A 24,579-nucleotide genomic window follows, 5' to 3' on the forward strand; every position below is an offset into this window, starting at 1 on the left:
TTGGGAATTTTGTCAGTACTTTATTGTGTACTTCCCATACAATGAAGCTAACATACAAAGCAGTTTCTACTGAGGGAGAGGAGGCAAGTAGTTATTTATTTGCTTGTGACAACTCTTGGTCCTTACACGGTTTTATCATAACCTAAATAATGTCAAGCATACTTTGTCCGCGTGCATATTCCTCTTGTTGAAACATTTGTTTTATCTCCGAATAAATCTCGTCAGCAAGCTAAAATCTCAGATCAGGAAACGTATTCTGACGTTCATACAAAAATCCCCATTACATCAGGAAATGACAGCTAAACATGACCCCGTCACCTCCGTGATGAAGCTCATCACGCTTTGACTGTGCTTTGACTCTACAGTCCAAATACTTGCTTTTTGTTTGTAAAACGCTGTTCTAATAAATGACTTAATAGAATTACCGTGAATTGTTTCTGTATCTTCACAGTTCTCTACAGAGTGGATAAAATGAACAACATGTCCCCTGAGGTTGCTCTGCACAGGATCTCACCTGAGTTGCGGCCTTTGCTGTGCAGTGTTGTGCGAAATGGCAGAGTGGGACTCGACTCCACAAACTGCCTTCGAGTCACAGACCTCAAAACTGGGTGAGGAGCAGTATTGGACCATTAGTTCCTCAATTGAAACACATTGTCCATGCAGTGTATTAAATTTTATTTTTTGTATACATGAATATCTACACATTCAAGATGAGTCATGAATATAATTATTACAATTAGGCCATTGATTATCTGCATTATTGTAAACTGGCCCTTTTACACATAGGTCACACCAGGGTCGCTATGAAGTCCCTTCTTTATGCCTTCTTTGCATATTTTAATAGATTAAAATCTAATTATAATTACCTGTTGCATTAAGCCACTCCAGTGTGTGATTTTAGATAGCATGCTGGCTCAGTGGAATCAAAGGAGGCGAGACAGGTGTGACGTTAAACACAACAACGTTGACTTCTAGTGTGACATAAAACATACCTGTTGGCAGGACTTTCTAAACAATAACAATGGCAATAATGGCAATAACAAGAATTTACAGACCTTGTTTTATAGGTTGATCACATCCTCTGCTCGGAGGGTAAGGAGCTCCTGAATCTCAATGTTACCCCAGTTTGATGACATTTACAGGGGCTGTTTCTCCTCTTTGAGTTAGCCGCTAATTGCTATGATCTGCTTTTTAAATCGTCTGTGGGGGGTTGCACACATATCATGTTGTCAAAACGTCTGTTTAGATAGACACCATTTCAGCGCTGCCGTTTGATTAATCCTAAACCTTCCTGTTGCTTACTGTTACATGTTCTCAGGCTATTAGATTAACTATGTTTTTTGTTGTTTTCATAAATTCCCATGTTCAGATGTACATCTCTGACCCCCGGTCCCTGCTGTGATCGCTTCAAACTTCACATCCCCTATGCTGGAGAAACCCTGAAATGTAAGTAAATGAGCCAGTCTCCTATCTGGCATCTGGTATCTTTCAAATTCTTCGGAACAGTTTAGTCTCTAATGTTGGTTGAGTCATAACAATGATTTATTCATATAGCACTTAAAAACAGAATTTACAAAGTGCTTTGACAAACAAAGCAAAAACAGATATGAGAGACGTCAGAAGGCAATACAGCAACAGAATGCCAAGCGGTCCTACTGAACACAAGCTAGAGGACACTAGGTTAGAGTTAGGATAAAATGAAAAGACAAATAATGCAAGATGCAGGTGGCAAAATGTCAATATAAAATAATACAAAGAAGTATACCAAAAACAACAAAAAGCAACAAAACCACTGATTAAAGGGAAAAAACATAAACAAAATAGATAAAATCAATAAAAATAAATAAAATAGCCACTAATATTTGCTGAGATGATTATTTGTTATAATTCTTTACTTTTAGGGAAATAGTATTGGGAGAGAAAAACTATTAGCAGACAATGATTTACCTTATTAGGTCACATAGACTAAGATCTTGGGGTCACTTTAGGCTCCTCACAGTCTGAGAATTAGGCTTTTCTGTTGGTCTTTGTTTTTCATTCTGCTCTTAGACTGATTTACAGCAAACAGAAATTAAGGAACAGTCACTGACTGAACAATTTTGACCATTTTGATTAATTTTATTCATCCTTTTGTTTGTTGTTGTACACTAAAACGTAATTGCTGACAGCATTTCAATTTACAGGTTTCCCGCTGAACTCAGGTTAATTGTTTTATTTTCTAGAGTAATGGACCTGAACTTTGGAAAAAGATAAAACATTGAATTCCAACCTTGATTAGTTTTGAGAGATCCACTTCTGTCTTACTGTGGACTGGCTTAAAGATGAGAGGTGCTTTCAGGTAAACGCCAGCTGAAGTCACCTACACCAGTGGACAAATTAAATCAAGATGCAATTTAAAACACATATTTTAGGACACTTTGGTGGGAACATTTTGAACTCAAGTTGACTAGAATAAGGGTTGCCAATGAAAGTACCATGTAAACATTCTGTATCACTTGAAGAAATTGCATAATTAACCAAATGGCACCATGGGAGTGTTTCGTGATGGCAGTTTCTTTGCAAGAGGACACGAATTACCCACAGGAATCCTACAAAAACAAGATATTTTTATGATTATGGTAATGCTTAATCAGTGAAATGATACCAGTAAACATGTTGTTGTTGGTGCCACTGAACTTTTACTGGAAGGGCCTCTCACCTCTAAATAAAGTCCCCACATCAGAGACTCTCCTGCATGAGCATGCCTCCTAAAATGCCCAATGGCAAACATCAGCAAATGTTAAGTGATTTTAATCATTGTTAAGAATGATTTCAACTTAGTGTTACTGGAATTGTGGTGACTCACAAGATCCGTCAGGTATGTGTGTAAAAACCGCGTCCAAACAAGATGCTATCAGCTACCTTCTCTCAGGTTTACGTAGACAATATGTTTGTCACTTTTTAAATTACAAGTTAGGAGAATTGCAAAGAAAGTGCTTTAGTCAGTAGATTAGAATTGACTGTGCTCAGAAATGTCGAAACTTAAAGGGTAACTTAAGCATTTTTAAACCTGGACTCTTTCTGTTTTTGTGTCCAAATGAGTATGGAGAAAACTATTTTTGGAATTTATCCAAATTTTGAGCGAGAGCACAAAAGTGAAACATACTGCAGTGTAACCACCAAGGGCATATTTACAGAAGTCTGATGAAAGTGCTTGTTTTTGCCACTGAGGCTCAATAACATTATGGAAAAGATCCCTATGTCTATTTCTGTTTTATTGATGGAACCTTGAGCACTTTAATGTTTTAATGTTTTACCTTTGTTTATGGCATGTTTGCTTAATTTTTCAGGGGATGAGTTGGAGGATGGGGGTGGGCTCTTATGTCCTAGGAGGTTTAAAATAACCTTTAGTTTTTCTGTTTGTTTCCTGTTTGTTCTGTGGCCTGCCCCTTGAAATGGACACTGTAACCTCACTTGACTGCAAAACAAATCTACGTACAGGTACAAATAAAGTAACATGAACCTGAACCTGAACCTGACATCCAAACAAAGATCACCCTTTTTTTTTTTTTTTAAAGGAATAAAATCCTTTTTGTTTAACCAGAAAAGGCTCTAAAATCAACATTGACAAATCCACATGATTCCATGTAAGTAAGCAGTAACTCTATAATTTTAACACACAATGCATAAGTTGATAAAAAGGACAGAACTTACAAAAACTTTCTTGAATCATCTTTCCACTGTTCCAACAATCACCACCTCTGGTTTGATTAAGATAAACCCCTTTTTTCACCACATTAGATGTGAAAGTACGCTAACTCTGTACACACTAAAATGTTTTTTTTATTTTAAAGGGCTCTGGTGGGTTTGGTTGCAGGGATTTTGGGGCTGTTTCTTTAAACAAAAAGGATCTTACTTTTTAACGCAAAGATCTATATTTGTAGGGATTCTTTCCAGAAGTTGTCAGCCACTCATACTTAATATAATAATTAATATAATATAATAACCTGATTTGTAAGTGGCAAAAACACATTGTTTCATTACACATGTTAATGGTGCCAAATGCCCCAAGCGGTTACATTGTAGCCTATTTTGCTGCTGCCGGCTGCAGTGGTCTCGCTCAATACTGGAGTGATTTCAAAAACTGTTGTTCCTATGAGTGACTTAAAAAACAAAAACATGGAAAAATAGGGTCCAGGTTGGAAATACCAGAGTTACCCTTTAAAGGAAGCTTGTTGAGATAAAGATGTTTAACCAATTCAGAAGATGAATCAAATTCTGATTTACACCGAAGCTTGCAAAAAAAAAAAAAAGTTTAATTTCATTTATTATCATTTGTCAGGACAATCTGTCAGAAACCTACTCATGTCAGGGGGTTGCAGAGAAAGAAGGTATCCTGTTCATGTGCAGGTCTAAACAATTAGTAAAGTAAAAGTAAAAAAAGAAAAAAAAAAGCCAAGCCTACAAGCTGCAGTTGATGGGGTCCAAGTCTGCAGTTTGGGAACACAATGAAATGATAAATGCTTGGCTCAGGCTATCTATAAAATTTGATGCAAATGTGGCACTGCTTGGTGAAAAAAAATAAAAACAACAATGTCTAGCAAAGGGAAGTAGGCTTTGCTTATTGTGCAAAATTTGCTCAAGATCTGTCAAGGCAGAATTTATTGTGACCTCAAGATGCTGTAGCTAGACTTGAGGAATGTGTGGATGTAAGGTTTAAGAATGTGCAACACAGCAATAAAGCAAGAAGTACTTTTATGTAGAAGTAGTGTTTTGTATTATAATAGTAACTTTACCTCTGAAGTGATGTTATGTAAATGTAGAGTATCTCTCATAGGTTAGGAAGTGGTGTTGAAACCTGGAAACCTGACAAAAAGCAAACAAATACCAACTAAAAACAGGCCACTAGCAGTCTGGCATGGCATGCGACATCTCTGCAGCTGTTGTACTTGTCTCTGTACCTTCCTGTGCTTTGGCCTGAGGAAGAACGTTTGTTTAATCAAGGATGCAGGGCTGCAGGTTGGTGTCTGCCAGTTTGTGGACCTGCCTACTGATCGCGTGCAAAAGCACAGCACACTCTGCACAGGGCTAAGCGCTATTAATGCAAGCCCAGCCCCCTTCCACGCCACAGCCGTGGCTGGTACTTCTAAACAACAATTTGTAGCAGTTGTTGTTGTACATATCATGCCCTTATGACCTTGATAAAATGCCAGGCAGGAATAGAAGTAAGGCTTTTGAGAAAGCATGTTATGTGGTGACTTGACCACACTTTTCATTCTGGCTATGTGAACAAAAAACTATATAAAAGCCTATGCAACCTGTAAAGGTTGTACTTCCAGGACCTCCATTTCCCTCTGGAGCCACGCCAGTACATCTCTGAGACTTCTAGTGGTTTGTAACAGATTTACAGCATATCCTCTCGTCTCCTTGTTTGACTCCTCTCCACTTGAAAAACATTTCCATATGTTTGCCTCCTCTTGCTGTCGCTGGAACGTTAAAAAAAAAAAAAGAAAAAAAAAAGCAGAACAGAACAGTCTTGCAGCACACAAATAGAATTGTGTAACATAATATCAGAACATTGTGAACCAGCCCAAGCAGTGTGTTATGTGATCATATTATGATGGGCTTGTCCTTGCCTCGATGAGGGCCATTCCCAGCCTGTATTTAATTTTATTATTTTTTAATCTTGTGTCAATGCATTATGCATAATTAAAGTATGGTGTTTCAGCAACTTATTTTTTTCACTCCTTTCAAATCTGGAATAAATGAACTAAAACCATACTTGATTTTAGCTTTGCTTTATGTTGCCTTTATTAAAAATACCAATGCAATTATTTTTACAAGACAGACCTGTTTGGCAGGATTTGAGTGGCTTCAATGGTAAATGTCAAGTTTGCTCATTACTGTAGGTACTTAAATTAAAAGACGTCAGGCTCAAATGCATATCATGCGGATGTTAGGGCAGCAGCTGAGAAAAAAAACATCTGCCTTTTGCATGCAAGATTTTTGATTAGATGGCTAAATTAGGAGAATGTGATGAAGTATTCCCACTTCAGTTTCCTTTGTTTCAGCAGTGTTCAAAATAACCCATCCTTTCTTGAAAGTAGACAGAATAAGGCACATTGCCAAACTAATTTTTCGAAAATGACAGAACTTTTTCACTCTGACAAAGCAAATTACATTTTAGGGCTTGGTGAGACACAAAATGACACATGGCAAATAACAGGAACAAATTTTCAAATTGATCCAGTACTGAACCAGAGCGCTGCAGCCGGCAGCCGTGAAACAAGATGCAATGCAATCCCTCAAGGCAATAGAGCACTGTGAATATACGTCCACTAAATTGACAGGCTCAAATTGTGATAACAATACAATGGAAAGGATCCCTACAAGGAAAAAAAAAAGGTTTTCTTTACCCTTCGCTTGATCTGCTCTGTTTGGTATTGTATTCCTGCAACAACTCAAGCAAAAAAGAAAGGTTTTTCTTTGTCAGACACTTATAATAACAATCTGAGCCTGTCAGTTGAAAAAACAAGCCCTTTCTGCCCCAAGTGGTTACATCGTAGCCTACCTCTTACCTCTCTGCAGCTACCAGCTGCAGTACTCTTGCTCAGTATTAATGCATTTTCAAAACGGTTGTTCCTGTTGGTCATTCAGTGACAAATACATGGGAAAATCATAGACTGTGTATAACAATGGACATAACAAGGTGGAGATAACCATAACGCTAGCTGTTTTTTTGGTTAGCACAGTGTATATACAACTATGGTTAACTTTGATAATACTCATGCTGATGCAATTTTTTGTGAGTTACATTAATAATAATAAAACCATTAAAACAAAAAGTACTTACCAAGAAAAAATTGTGTCTGACTCCTTAGAGGGTCTTCCAGTGCAGCCAAATGCTGAATAAGACTTTTTTGAGGTGACCAAACCACTTGAGTTAAAGTTTATGAACTGAAAACATAGCGAGAACTACGTCTATACTCTGTGAATCTGGGGTGACGTTACCTAACCAGTTATTTTTGCTGTGGGTGGCACCCACACGTCACTCAAAGCGCCGATGTCCTTAATTATACATAACTGACTGCAGTCAAAATCAGGACAGCACTCAAATTATAGCATTTTTTATTGCTACACAGGAGGATTCAGCACCCAGTCTTACAATGTTTAAATGCGAGAGTGTTGTCGTTTTTTTTGAATAATTTTAAGATTTAATAACATTTAAACTAGTGAGTTGTATAACAATTCACCCCCTGTATAGTTGTCATGAAGGTGAAAATTAGCTATAGAGACCAAACCAATTTTTCTACTAGACAGCAAACATGTTTATTTCTGCCATGAAGTCAGGCATTTTAACACGGGGATCGACTCCCTTCTGGAGCCAGCCTCAAGTGGTTATTCAAGGAACTGCAGTTTTTGGCACTCAAGCATTGGCTTTATTTTCCAGCCCCAGATGCTGCAGCATAGGAAAATGGAGTCCAGGTTGAAAAACTCAAAAAATTCTCTTTAAGATTGAATGTTTGTCCTTGCAGAGAGAGTTTAATATATAACAATGAGTTCAAAATGTTGTCAGCTGTTAGAATTCATGTTCATTTTACTTAATCAATCAGGTAATGAGTGTCCATTATTTTCTCAGGGGATATCATATTCAATGCACAGTATCCAGAATTGCCGCCAGATTTTATTTTTGGAGAAGATGCCGAGTTTCTGCCTGAACCCTCTGAACTACCGGTGAGTACCCACACTCGTGAGAACCATTACTTGAACCTTTTTCATACACTGTACAGTATACACATACATACACAAAGATCTCATCCCCTAATCCCCTCCATCACCTGTAAGTAACTTCTCAAATATGAGCCACAAAGATTTGCCACATTTGCCATATGTGCTTTATTTTATTACTTTGCCAAACAAAACAAATGTACTGCACGAGCCAATCATTCACACAAAGCTTGGTTGTCCTATGTGGTACTAAATGTCAGATAGATGTGTCAAATTGCTGATCACAACCTCACTGAACCCAGTAGCCAGAGGGAGTTGAAGCAGTGCCACAAACACACGTTGTAAAAGCACACTTGCCACCATGGGTGTGCGCTGGTAGATAGCTGGAAATGTTGCAATAATTGGCAGTTGTATTCCATTATGCCATAAACTCTGTTTTGACTTACTGGATATCTGCAGATCTGATTATCTCTGTCAAGACATAATTCAGGAGCAAGCTAGCCCAAACAGGAGAAAAGTGGCTGTGCTAGTTTGTGTAGAACATGTATGTGAACCTCCACTATAATAAAGACAGTGCAGATTACCCAGCGCTTGGATGATTGGTATAAATAACAGTTGATTAAATGGATTATGATGTTTGTGATAATGCTGAGCTTCCAGGAAATGCAACATGTTGGGGGAAATTCCAGCATTTGTTCCATCTTAGTTTGCATAATTATAACTTTTATACAACAAACATCATTCTTTTCCAAAAAAAAACACTGTGTTTCCAATGTTGACATACATGCTAACTTTAACCAGAAAAAGGTGTGATAAAGGTGTTGAGACTTAGTAAATAATTATACGTCTCGTATGAGAACTGGTTTTCAAGGAGTGATTGCATCAGCACTGTCTAGTTTCAAATGGGGTGTGGTTTTAATGTTTGTATAGTAATACTGCTGCGCCACAAAAAGTGGTTACAACATGACCATAAAATCCAGATAATCTGTATTCATATTTTAACCATGATTAATTTTCAGTCCCAGGCAATTAATTTAAAAGTCTGATCTTGCAGTTTATTTACAAATGTAGAAAGGATTACCCTGTAAATATTCTCCAGTAATAATACAAATGGGGTACTTTACAGAGATATTTAAAAATCTATTTCACAATTTAATTTTTAAAATTTTTTGTACATGGGCTGTGTAAAACACTTTTTCACCTAACAGATAACATCAACACACCAGGAAGGAATAACTTCCAATAAAGTCAAAGCAATTATTGTTCTCTTGTTACGAAACCTCTAATTTATTTTTGTATGCTCCCCTTGTAAGTCATGCGGGTTCCTTTCAAGACTTTATGCTCCATTAAAAGGCAAGCTTAGCAACAGCAAAATGTTCATCTCTGTCTCCAAAAGTGGAAATGTTAGTGATTATAGATGTTTTATTGTGACTTATGCATTTGAACACTGGGCTCTTATTGATATCTCAGTGATCTGTTCTGATAAATCTCCCATGTGAAGTGACTTTTTCAAAGATCTACAGGTTAAAGAAGTCTACATCATAACTATACATGAACAAACTTTTTTTTTGTTTTTTTTTTTCTCACAACAAACCCTGTAACTTTAATTGAAGGCTGATATTTAGCTCAGCAAAATATTTCTACATTGTAAGGATTTCTTGTTCTACAGTTACATTCAGAAATAGATGCAGTACTGCCAAAACACACCATGACAAAATAACGGAGGAGGTGCATGGAAAAGCTGTTAAGCTGTCAAAGTTATGCATTCACCCATATGTATGAATCTTCCTGACAGTATCTGCACATGGCAACTTGGTTATGATAAGTAAAATATGGCTTGGATATGATTAGGGTTAGACAGCTAAAATATTTGGTTAGGATAGGAATGATTGTAGTTATTGTTGTTGGGAATAATACGGATTAAAAAGAGATGTTAAAGGGACAATTCAATCCAACTCACTGTATCGCCACACAGAAAAAAGCATGCATCTGCTGCTAGCTCACCACCTCAGCTAGCTTATGTTATAGCTCAGCTGAGGACGGCAGTAACGTTCACATCTGGGGCTGTCACGAGCCTCTCCTCTGTGAGTAGATGCATGCTTCCTTCTGCGCAGTGATATGATTGGTGAGAGTATTTAGTTGAAATAAAGAAGTTCCTATATGGAACTGCCCATAACAAGGTCATGACTTCTGGAAAGATGCACTGCTGTCAAGTTTTTGAAATGCATATTTTTGGTGCTTTGAGCCCAACAAGCTGAGTGCCATCCGATTTCATAATATTGGAGAAAAGGCACACATCTCTACAGACAAAATCTTTAACGCTCTGCAGTTTACACCAAAAATAATCTAGATTGATAAATGGCACTGTATTTTTTCATTTGAGGGTGAACTGTCTCTTGTAATTGTATGTTTCCGACCTCAACAAGCTTGCATTTTGCTCCACCACATATAGGGCACCAGACTTCCTGTATTAGTACTGAACGTTTAGGTATTAAATCTAAGTCATGGGGTGCAGTATTGTTCAATGTAGACATACTTTCTAGGGATTCTGGGTCGTACCTTTCGTGTAGTGCCAGAATCAGGCCAAAAATTCTATCCTGTCAGTTCTAAATCAGTCAAATAAATGACCTTGTGCAATGCTGACTGGGAAATGAAAGTCTCTTGGTCTCAGTACGGTCTTGACTATTGGAGATTATTAGGCCCTGACGGAGATCTGCAGTCGATGTACTTCCTTGTTAAGTTACTACCATGCAGTTTACCCGGTGCTATTTTTGAAGCGGCCTAGCACGGAGAAGCTAAATTCCCCTGCTTGTGTCAGAGTCTGGGAGAAGAGAGGGGAGTATTGCTCACCGTCTCACAAATCCAGCTGTGCACATAAGGGGAAGTACCTCTGCTGAGCCAGTGCTTGGCAGCCCATTGCTTGTTTATTTTCCTCACTTATATTCTTGCTGTGTTTTTGCTGTTCATGCTTTCATAATCCTCCTTCATCTGTCTCTCTGCCTGAGATCCCCCTCTCCTACTCACTCCCTTTTCCTGTACATTTTCAGTAAGTACAACCCCCTCTGTTCCCAGCAATTCCTTAAATTTCCCCCCAGTGTCCCTTGGGAATATTTTTACCATCAGCACTGGCCTAGTGGATTCAGAGATAATTGTTTTGTAATGAATGGCCCAGGTACATTTTTGTTGACAGCAAATTATATTTATTAAAAAAAGGTAAATAATACAAAGTATATTGTAATGTGCTACAGATAATAAAGTAACTTTTAATAGATAACATCCATGGGAGCTGCACTTCACTTCTGGCCCTCACAAGCAATATGTTTCTAGCCTTTGTTATCCTGTGGGGGTAAACATTAGGCTAATTTTAGGTCCTCTGTCAGTGGCTGCTTGAATTCTTGATGTCTCAGCAACACATTGCTCTTGTTTACAGCCGGCCAAGGGTATCATTAGCTCCTCTGTTTAGCCTTGTGTTTTCCCCTGCTGTCACCAGGCCTTGAGTTAGGTTAGTTATCCGTGTTTCTGTTTAGACAGAGAAGTGTATTGCTGTTGCAAAAGGAAAAAAAATGACAGGACAGAAAGATACTCATAACAAACCCATGGCTGCAACCCTTCATGACACAGTATCCATATTATCCTTACCCTTATTCTAAAAATGTTTTGATTTTCCGCAAATTAGGTGTGCCATTATGACAGTTTGTTAAAACATAAAAAAATCCCATCACCACAGCCTTCCTGTGCCTGTCCTGCATGAAACCAAAAGCAGAATCAAAACTGAACATTTTTTTAAGCGGCATCAACATCTATTTTATGAGTGTGCTTAACTACAAAAGAAACTGTTGTCTGTTATCTGGTAAATGTGAAATGCAAGACAGTTTCAGTCTGACAATATTTGTAATCAAAAGGAAACTGCCTCTACGAGGAGGATGACCTTGTCCGTAAAACTTTGACCATTTTTTTTTTAACTCAGTTTACATGTAGCTTTGCCAAATTTTAAATTGGTAAAGGAGATATGCAAAAAATGTGTAATATGTGTGTGTATGTGCATGTAATTTTATGCCTGAAAAATCAGCAAAGAGGACTTTTTTTTGCTGTTTACAAAGAGTGATGAGTCTGGATAATAAATAGTCTCAGCACATAATTTTCCAGCCTTACTGCTATAGCAGTTGGGCACTGATCCACAGCTAAGCCTAGCAGATAATAATCAATAGTCGGGATCCCCGATTGTAGAATCAGAAGTTGACCTTACACCAAGTTAAACTTTTGGAGGCAGGCACCATCTTGTGAGGAATGCACTCTGTTAAGTGTGCTGGTCAAGCAGCTGTCTTTGGACGTATTAATTATGATAAACATAGATTCATATGACTTGGCAGCCCAAGGCTGGATTCTGAACCCTGATGCACTACCATCACTCATACGCACAGATATTGTAAACTATCTTTTTATGGACTACAGTTGACCAAAACCTTTGGTAACAGACGTAACAGAGTGAGTACCTCATAAGATGGGGTCCCTGTCCCACAAAGTGGGACGTACCTTCGCATTGACTGTGCTTTATATATATCAAATTCATTTATTTATTTTTTAAAAAAATCACCCTAATCAAGGTCTCAACCAGAGTTTAACCCTGTCAGTCTGTAGAATTATAATGGCTAACATTAGCGCAGGTTCCAAACTGTCAACATAATCAATTTACATAATACCTGCTATCTTCAACTTTAATCATCACATGTGACTTACCAGCAGTGTGTCATAATTAACATAAGTGGAAAACCATATATCTAAGAACAGGTATAACAAGATTTTTGATTGTGATGATTATAGTAATGAAAAAGATGTTTTGTGTACCCCAGTTATTTAGTTATTGTCACTGAATGTGAACTACTGTAAATTGGTCTTAATTTTCTAGACTTTGAAGTCACCTTCAAACAGTACATAAAATATTAGTCAGTGCCACAATACACCCTTAAGTAAGGGGTGTACTTTATCACCCTGTTATATTTTTATTTTATTTTCTTATTTATTTATTTTTGTATCCAACATACTGTTATAATTCCCTAAAATGTCTGATATTAATTCTCATGAAATTTTTAACTTATTTGTAGCAATCACCAGGTGTACAGCTTTTGCATTAGATGAAGCTGACCCTGTACTTAAGCACTAATGGGCCTTTTTGACCCTCTACCAAGGGTCTTTTTCCTCAAACACAGCTGACTGCCTGCATGCCATGACTACAAGGTGTAGTCACCCAAACATGAAATACTCCAGCAATCCTCAAACCTTGGTGATTACTTAGAAATGTCCTTTTAACATTTAAACCACAATGCCCGGGGGATGAAAGAGACCTGAATACCCCAGCTGGATGATGAGAGGCCACATGTCCCTCAAATAAACCTTTTATAGCCAAACAGTTCCACGAGCCATGGAATATGAGTAAAGTCTGCCGCGAATTTATTGAGGTTCACTGTTGCATTGTTGCTAGGGTGCAAGGTTTCACTGGAAAGTGCAAATGGAGGCTAAATAACATCCAGATCGGGGCTAATTGGCCACCAGAGCAGTTCCCCACCTCAGAGTGCTTTGATACACATATTAAAAGGCTTGTTTTTAACTGGTCACTCATGTTGACTCTCACACTAGCTTCATGAGTCTAATGCTGTTAGGGCTGTGGAAAAGTCTAATGGGTTTATTTTGGGCAGGGAGGGAGTCATTGTTCCTTTAAACACAGAAATAAATCTTAAATTGACCCGTGATTGCCATCTTTACTGTAATCATTACTTAACCACTCTGACACATTTATAGCTGTATAACCTGAAGATTTAATTGATTCCAGTTGGCAGTTAAAAGGCAACTTATATGAGATTATTTAATTGTGGTGAACATGTGAAGACTGTTGTTAAAGTTTTTGTAAACATGCAATGTTGATTTTACCATGGGAACCTAATTAACGTTGCTGGACTGGGCTGTGTGCAGGATAACATATAAACAGTACATGTGTACAATTAAGTCGCTAGTTAATTAGGGCTCAGCTAAAACTACTGCAGTTTAGCTACAGCCTTTCATATCCCTGAAATGAATTAGTTCATACGAAATGTCCAACTTAGACCTCTTCCAAATGGCCACACTTGAAAGAGAGACAAAGACCCTGTTGTTCTTTAATTGGCTGGACAGCCAAGACACATCGCTGTTTACGCTTGTGTCTCCATCCGACCACTTATGTTCAGATTTTTTTACTACCTATGTCACCTCAGTTAGAAGGTCAAAAAGACCCATACAGAGTTCATACATCCACACTATAGAGCATATGACAAAATGATGTACAGTAACGCAGCACTTCGTCCAGTTCATTGTAAAATAGGATAGTTATAGACTTCTAGAGTGCTGTCACCAAAACAACCACCATGTCTTACATTCATGACTTAGTCCTTGTTGTGTGCGCATCAGGACACTTAAACTTTTACACTAAGAAAGATACGTGGTCAAGTACTCTTTGTCCCAGACCTCCTCAGCAAGTGGTTTAAGTGTTCGGATCACCATGCACCTTTGTGGTCATTTACTTGTATTAGGCGCTTGTGATCAGATTAACCAAGACGTGTATTAATACCAGGGGTAAATGTAAAGTGAACATGATGGGGTTTGGAAAGTTAAGGTATGGTCTCATTAGCCTTTCACACAATGTAACTTCTTTTGCACTTGGATTGTGAAAATGGACCCGATGTCATGGTTCTAACATGTTGCTCAGGGCGGTCACCGATTTTAAACTGTGTGTAGGAGAGATGCTGCAGTTTTTAGTCTGGTGGTGTGATGTTTGGTCTAATGTTGTACTTACCATGATTTGACAAAACATGTCAGAATAATGAACTTTTCCATCAACACTAAAGCGCATCCAGTGTTTCTACGGGTCACCTTCGTGCCATAAACCTGCAAGGTCAGTTGGTTAAAATGGTCTTTACAATTCACTAGAGCAGGACAGAGAAAGTCTGAAAGTTGAAAAGTCTGCTAGAAGTCTTCTTGTTGTTTCAGCTTCCTTCGAAGGAAATAAGAATCAAATATTCATGTGGTGGAAATGTGATGTGACCACGCCATTACAGAAACTATTGGACAGTAATTCTCCAGTCATGCGCCAGTATATCACTGCAAAGGAAGAGGGCACAATGTGATGTGTTGCTGTAGCCTATGTGATAACAGTACATCATAATATTACATCATCATTTATTTGCTGAATTTGTTTCCATTGCACTTAGTCTTATTTACCTTTTATTGACACACCAATATGTCCACCACCACCACCAAGTGTAAAAACATTTTTGGGATATTTTGAGGTTTTTCATTTCCCAATTTTAGTTTCCAGTCAGGCTTTTTATGCATATTAAAACTGTTGGATGAAAATGCACCTATTATTTAACAAAAAGACAAGCAATTCATTTGAAGCGTACTAGTTGTACCTCCACTGCTACAGGACTTCTGAGGCTGGTTTAGGTTCAGGTTGATTGATTTATTTTGGAACCAGAGGTAGATTTGTTTTGCAGTAAAAAGAAGAGGAATCCATCCAGACACAATTAAAAATAGCAACATACACAGATGGAAGACAAAAACACAAAAAAACATGACAAAAAGTGCTCAGATGCTTTCCTATCAAACTGAAGACTAGGGTAAGGTCAAAAATGACAATATAACACTAAGTAAATAAATACATTTGTGCAAATGTGGGCTTGACTTGTTCAAATGAACAATTGGAGCTGGAATAAAATTATTTTTGCAGCAATTATTTCACACTTTGGGGCTGCAAACCTTCGGCTGGAGGGTAAAATCTGAAATTCCCCATATAAACGATGTGGGTCATCATGAGAGATAGAGTGGGCTTTTCCCTGTAACTTTCTGGTGTAAAGGGACTTTGCGCTCAGCTGGGACTCACCAACAGCCAACAGGACCATTTCACAATCCATCTGATATTGACTTTTGGGAGATTAAAAAAATCAGATCCTGATATATGGGTGGTACCTAATTCTTTTAAAACTCTCGACAGTTGCATCTTGATACAGATCATTAGCTGATTGTGTGTTTTTTTTAAAAAAAACAAACACATTTTACGGTGTAACAATTTCTTGTCAGTGCTGTTTGATGGACAACCTGTCATATTGTTTCTAAGTTATGTGAAACCTAGTTTGGCTTTTCTGCGCTGCAGTTTCTTGTTACTTTTTAGCTGACATGTACCGATAACTGACATATTGGCCTGGCTGATTTATGGGTTTGGCTCTCAATACGGACAACTTAAATCCCATCTTTGTGGAGGTGATATTGTTCAGTATTTGTTGCAGCTGTTTTACACATGTGTTGATGCAGATGTTATTTTAGAGGCTGCAGATGCTGTATTGCGTGATACATTGGAGGAGTTTCGAATATTTATTCTGCCCAGTCCATCAATGAGGGGAGACCAAAACCTTCAGCTCAATGTAGCATATACAGGATTATGGTTTTTGTATACACTGTGTTGACGTGTAAATGAATCTGGTATGGAAGACATGGACATGTTGTGCAAAAATGCTCTGGCATAGAGAAACGTCTTTGCCCAAATGCTATTTATGACATAAACAGAAACTCGTTATATTCATTTATTTTCATTATTGTCAGTCTTTTTGCCTCATGCTTTCCAACAGAACATGATAGGGGAAACATTTTAGCAGTTTTGTCATCATATTCTTTGATTATTATTTAGTCATTCAATTTAATTTTAAATCATCAATCATTGTGAGCACAACAACTTGTTAATTTCTCGTCAAAACTGTTAAAGTTCTGCAGAGGATCTGTTTCCAGACTTTTTCCACTGTAGCTTACAGTAGCAATGACAACACACCCTATTTCAGTCAACATTACTGTTTATTAAAGCTAAACTGGGTGGAGGGCAGAAACCCAGTGGAAAGGAGTTTGGAAATACAGTTCATGTGTTCACCCAACTTAGTGACAGTAACACTACAGAGTAGGTCTGACCACGAGTTACTGGGAAGAATGAGCAGAAAGAAGGAAATGACAAAGACAGAGGCAGGAAAGGAGGGAGGGAAGGTGGAGAGCCAATTACTTAAATCTCTTACGTAGATACACTCTTGCACAACATGGTTATTTCTTCTTTTCCCTTCGTCTTCAGTGATAAGTTGTTGATACGTCGTGCATACCCACATATGTTCAATATGTTAAGGTGATGCAGTTATGTAAATGACACAAAATGAGAAGCCATGAAAGAACAGCATAGGCTGTTTTGTTTGCTTTAGTCCAGTAAATATAAATCATGTGTACCTTAGATAACTAAAACTGGGCCTCACGCATCTGAATTCTCTTAAATGTCTCTTATATTTTCTCTTAAGAGAAAAGAAATAAAGAAAAGTGAACTTCAGATGCACCAAATGTTCTTAACCATGCTCTTACCGAGTTGTGCTGAATGATGAATATAACTTAAACATAAATGTCAGTAGTCTGTTATAAGTTTATGGCTAGTGGCCCCTAAACACTATATAAGGGCAGATGTTGTGCTATGTGCAAAGACACTGATGGATGCCCAAAAATTAGAGATATGCCATCAAAAACAGCGGCTGTAAGAAGAACATCAGCTGCAGTAAAATTTATGTACTGTTAAATAAACATTAAGATGTGATTTTCCAGTGTGTCAATACTGGTGTTGCAGGAAAATCAAAAACCCAGCCATGGCAAAACATTTGTGATGCTGTGTCAGCAGCTGTGGTGGAGGAAGTATTCTTTATCTGATTAAAACTACTAACACCACACTGTAAAAATAATCTGTTACGAGTAAGTCCTGCATTGAAAATGTTACTTAAGTAAAAGTAAGTAAGTACAATCAGGAAATATTAGTAGTATGTGATAAAAGTTAAGGAAAGAAAGGTGAAAGTATGCAATGCAGAAAAAGTGAAATCAATAAAATGCATACAAAAAAATAAATAAATGAAAGAAAGGAAAGCTGGAACACTGAGGTGTTTTTGCATGAGAAATGACTTAATTAATTAACAAAATTGCTGCTTATCAATTTTCTGATCAATCCACTAACAATTTTAGCTGCACTTGTAGATTATTATTATTATATTTTGTGTCTGTAAAAATATTAATTTGTAGGGTGAATAGTAACCAAAGTTGTCAAATAAATGTAATTGAGTTAGACGAATTTCCCTCTGTAGTCGAGTAAAAGTAGAAAGTGGCATAGATTAAAATACTCAATTAAAGCACCTCATGTTTGTATTTAAGCATATAGCAACTGAGTCGATGCACTTGTGACACTTAGCAGAGGGAAAATACCTAAACTAAAAAGAAAAAAGTTTTTTAAAAGCAGTGCTATTTGTAATATTTTATCCATCTCATCAAATAGATCTCTGTGATATCTCAAAACACATTCTGTGTATAAGATCTGGAAGGCCTAAACATCAAAAAGCAGTACATAAGCCATTCAGAGCTGAACGTACTCAATATTTTCCGCGGATTTTATAAGCTTAATTGGGATCAGCTGACCGATAGTATTTATTTAACCCACAAATGTAATTATCCAGTTATTTTTATTTCTCTAAATCATATTTTTTTATTTGATAATATAATATTTATCAATATTTTCTTTTTCTGTTTCTCAAATTTAAAACGTATGTTTCCTTGCATTCGACAACAATTTGTGTTCTGAAAACTACTTTTTTTTCTCACATCTTAAAGGATGCTTTTGACAGCTCCTAAAATTTCTCTTACCTAAGAGCAGAAATTAGAAAAAATTAGAAAGAAAAGGTAAATCTCAGAAATCAGTGGGTCCTAACAAAATAAAACAAATGTGGATATGAACAAAAATAATATTAGTATATTTGTCAATTTCCTGCATGAGGCTCATAGAGTGCTGCAAAGATGGTGTTTTTTTTGTAGGTCAACCCTGAAGTTAGCATGTCCCTGCTTCCCTCAGCAAATAGCCAATGGGAATTTTCCTTTTGGAATTTAGTTATTGCTGAAAATAAGCTCTTGTTAGCAGCTGCCAGACATGTAGAGGCTACAGAATTCTCAAGTGGGGTATTTACTAAAATATTTTATGTCATATAACAAAACTCGATAATCTTTTAAGTGTGTGATAACTGCAAACCTTATTTCAGGTATCAAAACAAAAAGGACATTTCAAAAAATAAAAAAAAATGACATTGAGCCAAGAAACCCATAATTTTAAAAATGTTTAATTATTTCCAGGTTTTAAAGACTCATTTCTGCACCACTCCATTGATTTGGATAAACAGCACAAGAGATCCAGTTCAACCATGCTGAAATTAGGGACCGCAGTACATGACCTGCAAATCTCAGGATGACCTTTAGAATGTTTTAGCTACATTGTCCCCCAGTTATAAACTGACCTGTTTTAATTTTTACTTAATTTAATACATGCAATGCATTTAATGAGTCTTTGTACGTCTCACATGTAGAGAAACCACATTGTGTAGGCTTTTACATTACATATTTGCTTGTGATACTTCATTGATACAGACTTAAACGTAGCCAACATATTCACCAAAGAACATGTAATACTCTCTTAATCTTCTACAGTAAGGTAGCAGTAAGTATGCAGTACACAAGAATCTCTAATGTCACCTTTCTTTCTGCGCACCTAATACTAATACTACTATTTGTCTGCCCCTCTGTCCCCCTCTTTGTGCGTAACGTATCATTTGTCTGGTCTTGACTTGTCCGGTGATGCGTGTAGGCGCTTAACATTTTGGGAGTTCCCCAGTGTTTTGCATCTTTCTTAGTATGTGTGAGTGTGCCTGAGTCCTGGGGTTAGCCCCAGATGCCCTCTCTAGATACAACGTCAACATGTTTCCACTTATCCTTCCTGCATTACTTTGCTGTGTGGCACAGAGGCAGGCTCTGTCTCGTTACACTGGAAGTTCAAGATATGGTTTACATTGCATTGTGTGGATTTTTTCTAGTTTGCTTCTTGTTCTGACACTTGAGAGCCAGTAATTAGCTCAATCTGTTGCATTTTGGGTCAATTTACTGGGTAAGGTGTAGGTTTTGTGTGAACATGGAAATATTAACACATTTTCAATAATGGAAAAAAAAAGTCTGCTGGCTAATTCAGCATATGGATATACATATCCACATATCTGTCCACACTACTCAGGCTTGAATAATAATGATACTCACTGCCATTTATTAGAGTTGGGTACCGAACCGAATTAAGAATAAAACATTTTAAAAAAGGCACCCTCGGGTAGGGATACTGAATTCAGGGTACTGGAACTGGTACCAGTAGTAGTTCAAAATGCGAACAGTACCCAAACCTATTATTTATAGTCTTTATGACAATCCAGTTGCCCCTTTAGTTTCTTATCCTTGCAGACAGAACACCAAATACAGACATATTGTCTGAAAAGCCCATACTTAAAGTAATTTATGGCAGTTTCTTGGTTAGTAAAAGCGGTGGTTTTGGATGTGACCAGCTCATCAGTGTAGTACAGTTGTTTTCCCTCCCTTTAATTTAGTCTAGGATTTTCTTTTGTGATATAAATTGTGTTGACGGGATATCTTGTAAAATCTTGCATGTTAAAGTTGTGGCTTAAACATCAACGTGCTTATTTTCTCCTTGTTTCTAATTGTCAACAAATACCAAACAAAAAAATGAACTGATCCCACCAACAAGTACTAAAACTATTAAACTATTAAAAACACACGAATGAGCTAAACCGTTGAATGTGGTGACATGTTCCCCTCAAGAGCATGGTCACTGTAGACTACTTTTTACAACCAGATGTGAAATAATCCATTGAAAGGCCCTTAATACATTCTCTATACCCTCCTGTTTAAGTAACTTTTGCAGAAAGCTGCAATGCCTACCTATTTTAGGGTATTGTTTAGCCTTAATAAAAAGCTTTGAAAGGAGGACTATGGCATTGTTGGTTTTGCCAGAAGAAAATGTTGGCCTTGTATGTTTTTGCAAACCACAAATAAGTTACATTTGCAAGTTTCATATGCACCATATCAATGTTTGTAAAGTAATGAAGTTTATGAGCTGACTTTGTCATTGGGAGGTGTAGGGGATGGTGGATGGCATGACACCTGCAGAGCTGCAGACTACTATTCAAGACTAATAAACAACAAAATTGCACGCGTTAGTAAGTCATTGGATGCTTTGTAGTGATACATTGCTGTGTTTTCTGCAGTCGTCTTAGGCACCAAATATGGGTGTTTTGAAATGACCTGTTGCAGCATAGTCTCTGCTGCTTCTCTAGCAGGGACTATGCCCCCAAAACTGGGTATTTTAAGCCAAAACATGAGCTTTCCCAAACCATAATAAAGTGCTTCCCAACTATACGATAGTCACAGTGTTCTAGAAATGTAAAGATTCATTGTATCTGCTACATAATAACATGCAAAATTAATGTATCTATGGTTTGCAGGGTACTTAAATGCCAACATTTTTACTGGCAGTTTGGTTGTAGATTTGGTATTTTCATTGGATTTGTTAATGATGAGAAAATATAGAGTAACACCAGCCACATCCTTTTACTGCTTTCATGTCAGTCAGGCCCATTGGCTGGTCATTTGTCCGGGTTTCTTAGATAAAATTGTGTTCTATTTAGTAAGAATTGTTTATTTTCCCACTTTTTTAAAGAATATTAAGACTCCTCTGAGAAGTTATAATCTCAGACAATGAAGCATTGTTTGTAGTTTAGATATCAGGACAACTCCCACAAAGAAAATGGAGTGTAAAGCCAATCTAAGCACTCCTGCGTCTAGAAAAAGGAAACATTCCCAACTTCACGTTACCCCCTGGTAATCTTGTATGCCAAACATTGGTGAGCACTTCCTATCTACTGCTCCAGCTCGTCCCCTGTTACTGCTTTAACAATGGACCTCAGACAGCCCATAAGGCAGCATTATGTCAACTTGGGCATCGTGTACCAACTGTTGCTCCCGCTTCCTTCCCGCTTTAGGGAATAATGCATTCCAGCTTTTATTAGAGTTTATTATTGGCAGGGCTCACTGACAGGTCTGGGAATGCTTTTAGTAGCCAGTCTATTGTTTGCTACCAGAGATGGATGGTAGAAAGGAGTTTGACAATTCTTAAACATCAACTGATGGATGGGAGAACATAAAGAGATGCAAGTGCCAAGCCTAAGATGGGACAATAGTATCAGCCCTCACAGTGGATTGGTAGTGGGTTAAAGCAGCCACATGAAAAATAGTTTGAGAAGTGCTATTTCTGTCAACAAGTTGTACTGTGTTGGACACAAACCACACAGATCACAGTGGGGGAAAAAAAGACACTGGGCTGAGAATGCCAAGTGTCTTAAACACATGACAAGAGCAATTTAGCATGATCTTAGACTTGGCACTCTCTGGGGGCGAAACAGGGTGTGAGCCCACACTTGAATTAGAGACTAACAGAGATTAATTTAATACTTGGGAGTTTTTTAATGCCTCACACTTTCAAGTCTACAGCGATTTATTGGATCAGGTTGCCAGCATCTATAAAAATCACATTTAAGACGTAAAAACAAATATCTTCTCTTGGCCTATATAATTATCTTGCATTTTCAGATGCCAGTCCCTCTCTCATTGGCCTAAGATAAATATTGGATCGAAGATGGTACAGACGGATGGCACAAGAAGACATAATTCTGTCAACTTGGGTCTATTCAGTGGGGAGATGCCCAATTTAGGTGTACATTTTGTTCTTAAAGGAAAACACTGTTTCTCTTGAGTTCTTTACTTATCCTCAACATATTTACAATACTTTAGACTCAATAAAAATGTAGCGTAAAGGAATCATTGCTTAGTGAAGAATATTGAAATGTCTATTAGTTTGATGCAATAAGTCACACATTTAAGGTGAGTAGTTTTGTCTTCATTCAAACACTATTACATGGTAGGCTGTTTCAAGCCATAATCATGGCATGGCTCCAGGGATGCCAGTCAGTCTGTTGGTCCAAACTAAAATATTTTTACACTCATTGGATGAATTGCAGTGAAATTTGCTTAAGATATTCAACAGACTGATACAGAGTGATGGCTAACTGTTGGATGGATTGCCATGAAATTTGTATTGAATTGATGTTCCCCACATGTGGTTTTAAGTGAAACAGAAATTTCAACTGTGAAATCTGCAAAAAAAAAAAGAAGTACTTTATCTGATTCTTTGGTTTATGACCTGCAAAACTAATCTAAACTAACTAAAAAAGCTTTGCTTTGTCTGTCTCACATATGCAATTTTAGCTTCCAGGTTTTTCAGTGACGGTCAATCTGAGCTTTCAGATCACTGAGGCAGTTTGTTTCTGAATTTTCAGCAGTGCTTTTGGATTCATCTCAGCTGTTAGCATCCACACGCATTTTTGGCAGGAAATGCATTTTCTCATTATCACATGTCATGCTAACATACAACTAAGATGGTAAACATAATAAACAGTATACCTCCTAAACATGTACATTTTATCATTGTCAATGTGAGCATGTTAGCATGCTTTTGTTGGCATTTGGTTCAAAGCATTGCTGTGCTGCGTGCAGCCTCACAGACCACTAGCATGGCTGTAGACAATTACTCTTGTTCATAACTGATTGTAGATTTCTAATTAAAGTTGTTTGAAACACATTCGGCCTAGTTGGCTTATTTTACCCTGATTTTGCAACATTTGAAAACTGTTAAATATATTTTCTGGCCATAAAATACTTGCACATTCTGTTTGTTTTAAGCTCATAGAGAAAACTCTCACTCTTGCTGTCTAATTAGAAATGGTGTAATTTCAGCAAATCAATATATAGGCAGAAGGAGCAAGTATTTAATTTGAAAAGGGTTAGTGTTTTATTGTATTTATGTCTGCCAAATGTGCTATTTTGACTGTGATTTTAGCAGTGGCTTAGGCACATTGCTACACTAAAATACTAAATTGTAATGGTAATCCAATATATTTTTAATATGCAGTTTTTAACATTGATATTGAATCAAATCCCAATATCTTAAGGTAATACGATTATAAAATGTTTCCCTTAGAGAAATGTGCTCTTTTCAAAAAAGGAAAGTGTCAGTGATTTATGTATTAGAGGTGCTAGGTTTTATCATAAGCCAAGTTTAGGCTTAATCATTTGACACAGGTTTAACCAGTGTGTTGTGTCAAAATAATTGGATTATAAGGTCCAGATTGAACCAAGGAGTATTGTGGAGGGCAATGTTATCTACCCCCTGTGGATAAAGGCTCACTCTTCCATACAGAGTGATCTAGAGGGCATGTAGATGGATTTTTTTTTTTCAGTTAATTTCATCAAATGTTAAATCTCAGCTCTCAAATAGCCTAGATTGTGACTATTGCATCTTTTGTTTTTTTATGTATCAAATCTGTACATTTTCTGCAGGGCTTATCCTATTCATGAAAAAAAACACATAGATTTGTTTTGGCACACACAGCCTTCAGCAGAGCGTATAAAATCAATTCAGAGAAGAGTCTGTACAGACTCTCATGTCTACACAAACACACACACACAAACACACATAGCAACACATGGACATTTCTTTTTGGCTCAGTGCTTTTCACTTTCTCTCCCTCTATGTTTCGACCAATGCTTTGTTGCAGCATTCAAGTGCTACCTCGTTAACTCAGAGTCAGAACATTCAGTACTATACAAAATGAACCAGTGCAGTATTCTGTTATTGACCACAGTAGAGATGGCAGTGCTGATCAGGGGCTGTCTGTCAGTTGGTCAGTCCACCTGTTTGGATCGAGCTGACAGTCGTAAAAACTTTAGGGTAAAATGCCATTAAATTTGAATCGTCCATGGTTACCAGAGGTTGAACCCTACTGACTCTTGATTTTTCCTCTTGCATCACCAAGAGGTTAGGATTTTTTTTTTTTGTTTTGTTTTGTT

The 24,579-nt window shown here is 37.3% G+C and overlaps 1 protein-coding gene across 1 annotated transcript in view; it reads left to right on the forward strand.

Annotated features, from left to right (window-relative positions):
• The window catches only part of babam2 (BRISC and BRCA1 A complex member 2), a 98,340-nt gene that overhangs the window by 369 nt on the left and 73,392 nt on the right, over window positions 1-24,579 (forward strand). The window contains exons 2-4 of the mRNA XM_042500946.2: window positions 452-608; window positions 1,370-1,446; window positions 7,619-7,713. Of these exons, the coding sequence (XP_042356880.1) occupies window positions 472-608; window positions 1,370-1,446; window positions 7,619-7,713 (309 nt within the window). The 5' untranslated portion in view covers window positions 452-471. The remainder of the gene's footprint in view (window positions 1-451; window positions 609-1,369; window positions 1,447-7,618; window positions 7,714-24,579) is intronic.

The sequence above is a fragment of the Plectropomus leopardus genome, chromosome 14, assembly GCF_026936395.1.
Source record: "Plectropomus leopardus strain MGB_pleo_1.0 chromosome 14, ASM2693639v1, whole genome shotgun sequence".
In the NCBI taxonomy this organism is placed as follows: domain Eukaryota; kingdom Metazoa; phylum Chordata; class Actinopteri; order Perciformes; family Serranidae; genus Plectropomus; species Plectropomus leopardus.